General features: G+C 57.5%; 1 protein-coding gene across 1 annotated transcript; it reads right to left on the reverse strand.

Annotated features, from left to right (window-relative positions):
• Positions 1-2: 2 nt before the first annotated feature.
• On the reverse strand, positions 3-5,639 carry LOC113237630. Its single transcript, XM_026474236.1, has 3 exons — positions 4,552-5,639; positions 4,433-4,496; positions 3-3,326 (listed from the first exon to the last, which is right to left on the reverse strand). Exons 1-3 carry the CDS (start codon positions 5,637-5,639, stop codon positions 3-5), a joined length of 4,476 nt encoding a protein of 1,491 aa, XP_026330021.1.
• Positions 5,640-5,925: the final 286 nt, after the last annotated feature.

The following is a 5,925-nucleotide window of genomic DNA, read 5'->3' on the forward strand; positions in this document are numbered from 1 at the left end:
ATCTAGTACAGTGGTTGGCGAGTAGGCGGTCGGCGCGGATTATGTAGCTCGGTGTCCGCAACATCTCTCCCCCCGGCGCAGCTTTGCGTAGCCTCCTCTTCCTTTAGTAGGACGACGAGCTTCGATGTTGGCCTTTTGAAGACGCCGGTCTTCGTTCTGACATCGGCGACTCGTACGCTGCCGTCAGGCCCAGGGTACGTACGTTCTACCCTTCCCATTGGCCATACGTTCCTCGGTAGCGTGCTGTCGACGACAACCACTATGTCGCCGGCTTGTAGTTTTGACGTGTCATTCTTTCTAGCTGGTTCTCCTCGCGGTACTAGGGTCGGCAAGTACTCCCGTACCCAGCGTCTCCAGAATTGGTCTGCGAGTGCTTGGCTAGTACGCCAGGTTCGTCTGTCGGCTTCGTCACAGGGTCCTGTTCTCGGTAGACCCGTTGAAGATCCCAGCAAAAAATGGTTCGGCGTGAGGGCCTCGGGGTCGCGAGGGTCCACACTCACGTGCGTTAGGGGCCGAGCATTGATCGAATACTCGGCTTCGGTCAGGAGGGTTCTTAGCACTTCGTCTGATGGTGCCTTTTCTCGAAGCGTTGCTTGTAGCGCTGTCTTGACAGAGCGCACCATGCGTTCCCATGCGCCTCCTTGGTTCGGGGCGCCAGGTGCTATGTAGCGCCATTCCATACGCCGGGTCAGTCCTTCGTCTCTTAGGGCGGGTGCCCATTCGGCGTATGCGGCTTTCAGTTCTTGATCGGCGCCGCGGAAGTTGGTTGCGTTGTCTGAGTACATCAGTCGCGGCCATCCGCGGCGTGCTGCCATTCGTCTCAACGCCATTAGTGCCGAATCCGTAGAGAGAGAAGCGACAAGCTCGAGGTGAACGGCTCGTGTGGTGAGGCAGGTAAATAGTGCGCCCCACCTTTTCTCTCGGCGGCGTCCCACTTTTACAGTAATGGGCCCGAAGTAGTCTACCCCGCAGTTCGTGAAGGGGCGGTGGAATGGATCGAGGCGGGCGCGTGGCAGGTCTCCTGTGGCTGGTGCTCTGGGCCTAGACCTTGTGACCCGGCAGAGGGCGCAGCTATACTCGACGGCGCGTACGGTGGGTCGTAGCCGTATGATCCAGTATCGCTGTCGTAGATCGTTCGTTACTCGCTCTCTGTTAGCGTGTCCTGCTGCGGCGTGTTCTCGCAATACGATGAGTCGCGTGATGGGGTGACGACCGTCTAGGATGATAGGTCGTTTTGCGTCGGAGGGCGCACTTGAGGCTCCAATGCGTCCTCGTACTCGCAGGAGGCCGTCGTCGATTACGGGGTCCAGCTTGTACAGACGACTCGTTCTAGGGATTGGGCGAACTGCTTTGATCCTCTTCAGCTCGTCTCCAAAGTCGTCCTCCTGTGCTCGTTGCATGAGAGCTCGTTCGGCGCGTTCTATGTGCTGTAGCTCCATGCGGGTCGCTCGCTTCCGGCAGATGTCTGTGAAAGCCAGTATGTTCGCGGTTGCTCTTACTAGCGTCTCGAATCTCGAGAAGCGGGTCGGGTCAGGCATCCAGTCGAAGTGGCTCTCGTCCTGCTGGCTCAGGTGCAGGACTTCCTCTCCATCTTCATGAGGTTCCTGTTCTGTGGGCCACCGGTCCTCTGGTTCGTGTAGGAATCCGGGTCCTTGGAACCATCGGTCTTCCATGCGTACTGGAGTCTGGCTTTGTCTTGTGGCATCGTCGGCTGGGTTGTCAGCGGTCGGCAGCCAACGCCACTCGTCTTTGTGCGTGAGTTCGGCGATCTCCCCTAGCCGATGTGCAACGAATGGAGTGTATCGTCGCGCGTCGTTACGCACCCAGTGGACTACGGTTGATGAGTCCGTCCAATAGATGGTCTTCTTTATCTCGATGCGGTGCTCGCGCCTGATAGTGTCGGCGAGTCTTGCTCCGATGAGTGCAGCCTGTAGTTCAAGGCGCGGGATGCTTTGTGTACGCCGTGGTGCCACCTTAGCCTTTGCTCCAACTAGGGTCACTTTCGCGCTACCGTCTTGGTGTACAACCCTCCAGTAGGCCACAGCAGCGTACGCTTGTTCGCTCGCGTCGCAGAACACATGTAGTTCAGTGTGCTCATGGTTCTCCAGGGCGTAGTTCCGGTGCAGGTGCAGGCGTGCGATTTCGTTCAGTTGTCGCAGCCAGGATGCGAAGAGTTCGGCTTCTTCCGCAGGGATCGGCTCGTCCCATGGTATTTCTAGTCGCCATAGGTTTTGAAGCACGATCTTTGCTCTGATCGTGTAATGGCTTAGCAGTCCCAGCGGGTCATAGATCGACATGACCGCACTGAGTGTTTCTCTCTTGGTGGGTGCGCGGCTCTGGTTGCGCACCTCGGCTGGGACCCGGTTCATGGCTGTGTCGAAACCGAGTTCATCTGTTTGCGGGTTCCAGTAGAGTCCCAGGATCTTGTTTTCCATACTCTCGATCGTCCCGAGCGCGGTGGGCGTAGTTGCTCTGAGTTCTGTCGGGACGTCGCGCAGCACGTTCGGATGGCTTGAGCTCCAGCGCCTTAGCGTGAAACTGGCCGCTGCGTGTACTTCACGTAGCTCTTGTATGGTGGCGCGAGCTTCGTGTTCACTGTCGTAGCTGTCCACCAGGTCGTCCATGTAGTGGCTTTGAGTAATTGCCACTAATGCTCGCGGATGGGTCTCTGCGTGCATGATCGCATTGTGGTTGCGGACTGTGTGAGCCATGAATGGGGAGCTGGCTGCGCCGAATATCATGCTCCTCATTTTGAAGCATCGTGGTGGGTCAGTTCTGTTCTCCCCTCTCCACAGGAACTGCTGTGCCGGTTGATCGTCCGGTCGGATCTTCACCTGCAGAAACATCTCTTGGATATCGGCGGTGACGGCGATCGGCTTTTCACGGAATCGGAAGAGGATGCCCTGCAGTGATAGCAGTAGGTCCGGGCCTTCCAGCAGCTGGTCGTTCAGGCTCACGCCTCGGTTCTTGTGCGCCGCGTCGAACACAAGTCGCTGCTTACCGGGCTTGTTCGGGTTCTGTACGGCAAAGTGTGGTAGATACCAACTAACAGCGCTGTTTTGTTCAGTGCCGTCGCATGGCACCGCGTAGCCTTTGTTGAATAGGTTCTCCACTTGGGCGGTGTACTGTTCGGCGAAGGCGGGATCGGCGTCCATTTTACGTTCTATGGCGCGTAGTCGTCGTAGCGCTGCCTCGTAGCTCGGAGGCATCGTAGTTCCGTCGGTTTTCCACGGCAAACCAACCTCGTAGCCGCCATCGACTTTCTTCATAGTTCTTCTCACCATTTCGATTGCTCGTTGGTCCGCAGCACTCACGCGCGGTCTGTGCGCGATGCCGAGAGCGTCGATGCGGAAGTGTGCCTCGATCAGTTCGTGTAGGCGGTCGTCGTGCTGCTGGTTCTCGTGTAGTGGATGATCAGGAGTCCACACGTGCAGCACATTGTTGCGTTGATGGACGGCGTTCCGTGGTACGGTTCCGTGTACCACCCAGCCCAACTGTGTTCGGGATGCAGCTGGTTGGTTGCGTCCACCAACTCGTAGTTCGCGACTCACTATCAGCTCCCAATTGTCGCTGCCGATCAGGAGGAGCGGGCGTGCCAGATCGTAGCACACGTCTTCCCATATGTCCCGTAGATGCTTTGCCTCCAGCAGCGAGCTCGGTATGGACTGCTGGTGCAACTTCAGATCACGCACCGTGCGGGCTCGGATGTTCATCGGCTTGTCCTGCGTTGTTCCTTTCAGCTGTAAGCTGACGGTTCGGCTCTGATGTTCTTGTGTCATATTCACTCCATGTAGGCGCAACGGTGTTGAGGGTCCTTCCGCTCCGATGCGCTGTGCCAGTTCTTCGTCGATGAGGGTTATTGTGGCGCCCTCGTCCATCAGTGCGTATATCTCCACACTTCCCAGTGGTCCCGTTACAGTGACTGGAACCACTTTGAGCAGCACTTCCTTCTCTTTCGGTGGTAGCGTGCCCAGTGATAGCACGGTCTCGTGGTGCTTCGGCGCGTTCGGTGGGGTCACTTCAGGCGGCGTTGTGAGCGGTGCTGCAGGCTGCGCAATGGGCTGACTCAGTTCCTCGTGCAGAGTAGGGTGGTGCGGGCGGCGACATTGGTTCACGCCGCACAGCTTTGCCTTACAAAATTGGCGACGGTGTCGTTTTTCAACGCATCGGAAGCACACTCCTTTTTCTCGCACCATGTTCCAGCGCTGTTCAACACTGAGTGCTTTGTAGGACGGGCACCGGTGTAGCGCGTGGGGTTGGCCGCAGTTCGGGCAGCGGTCCGTTTGTTCGTTCTCAGTGGCAGTGTACACGGCGTTCACCTTCCTTTTCACTATCGCGGGTCTTACTTCTCTCCTCGTTGTTGCGGCAGTACTCGCGGCGGGCGAGTACATATAGCGCAGCGCTCTGTCGGCCTCGCGCATAAGGAAACGTGATAACACGACGATCTCTGGGTCTGCTGTTCCTTCGTGGTCTGCGGCGTAGTCGCACCAGCGGGACTGGATGTGCGGGCTCAACTTGTCAAGCACTTCTCGAGCCAGCAGTGGGTTGTACAGAAATCCACGCTTGTCTATGGTTTTCAGCACGTAGACAACGTTCTGAAGCTTCACGGCGAACGTGTTCAGTTCCGTGGCTGACGCACCCGGTTTCTGCATTCTCCGTAGTTCATCGAGTGCCCGGTCGATGATCACCTCGGGCTTCCCGAAACACTGCTCCAGCGTCCTCATAATAATCGCCGGGTCCGTAGCCGCGTGTAGTAAAGCAGCCACAGCGTCGCGGGCCTCACCCTTCAGGCAGGCTCTCAGTCGTTGCAGGTTCTCCGCGGCCGACAATCCGTACAGTTCCGTTGCGTCTCGTACAGCGGCTTTAAATGGCAGCCACTCGCTCGGTGCACCGGAGAAGACAGGTAGCTCGCCTGCGTGCCGGGGCCGCGGCCTTGCCATCTTCTCTATCGCTTCGGCCAGCTGTTCTATTCCTCTACGCGTACGGGCCGGCGTAGGCGATCTTGTTCGTTCTCTTCTTAAGGGAGATGGTCTTCTCACAGGCGAAGGGCTTCTCACAGGCGAAGGTGAGCCGTGGAAACGAGTTCGTCTCGTCCGTTCGTTGGGCTCCGTGGTGGTAAGCGTTTCGCCGCGCTCCCCCCGTACGTGCGCCGGGTTGTTGCGGAACCAGTTGTCCACTCTTCGTTCAGCGGCGGCGAGCGGCTCGTCGCGTAAGCTCTCTGCCTCGTCTTGGATAGATGCCACTTGCACGGCTAACCTTTTCTTAATTAGTTCGGCTTCCAGGCGTAGCTCGGTTCGTCGAATTTCCGCTAGCCTCTCCTCCGCTTCAAGTTCTGCCAGTTGTAGTCGCGCCGCCACACTCGCTGTCGATCGATGCGAGTATGCAGGGGACCTCGGTCGTGATGACTGGGCTGCGGGGTTCATAGCAGTTGACGGTCCAGCGGTGGGTTCGTAGAGCTCCCTTGTCTGACGATCGCAGGCCTCCCCCCGTAGGGATGGGCCTCCACGTTCGGTTGGCGCCACGGTGGGCGACGCCGGCGGATCCAATGCCATTCTCCGCAAACGTTCGTGCTCCACTCGAATTTCTTCAGTGATCTTATCCTGGTCTGCAGCGTCACCCTGGCTCCTGGTGACTACCATTGTTCGGTTCAAATGGCAGTGGGCTGCGAGGATACGAAGTTCCGAGCGGTCTTCACTGTTCCGGGCTTGGTACTTGCTCGAATCCGGCTCGAAGGACCAGAGATTGTTGTTGTTCTAGCTCTTGTTCGGTGGACTGTATTGTTCAGGTTCTTGATCTGGATCGCAAATGAAAACTCTTGATTAAAGTGGATTCAATCCGTCTTTATTACCAAAAATGTTCCTACTTAAATACCAATTTCACTCTCTTATCTAGTACAGTGGTTGGCGAGTAGGCGGTCGGCGCGGA

The sequence above is a fragment of the Hyposmocoma kahamanoa genome, unplaced genomic scaffold (genome assembly GCF_003589595.1).
Source record: "Hyposmocoma kahamanoa isolate Upper Pololo Valley unplaced genomic scaffold, ASM358959v1 93, whole genome shotgun sequence".
NCBI lineage: Eukaryota > Metazoa > Arthropoda > Insecta > Lepidoptera > Cosmopterigidae > Hyposmocoma > Hyposmocoma kahamanoa.

Coding starts and splice junctions, on each gene's coding strand:
- LOC113237630 (XM_026474236.1), bottom strand. CDS start 5,639: ATGGTAGTCACCAGGAGCCAGGGTGACGCTGCAGACCAGGATAAGATC. Junction 4,497..4,551: donor ATAGACAAGCGTGGATTTCT/GTACAACCCACT, acceptor CCGCACATCCAG/TCCCGCTGGTGCGACTACGC. Junction 3,327..4,432: donor CCCAGAGATCGTCGTGTTAT/CACGTTTCCTTA, acceptor CTCGGCATCGCG/CACAGACCGCGCGTGAGTGC.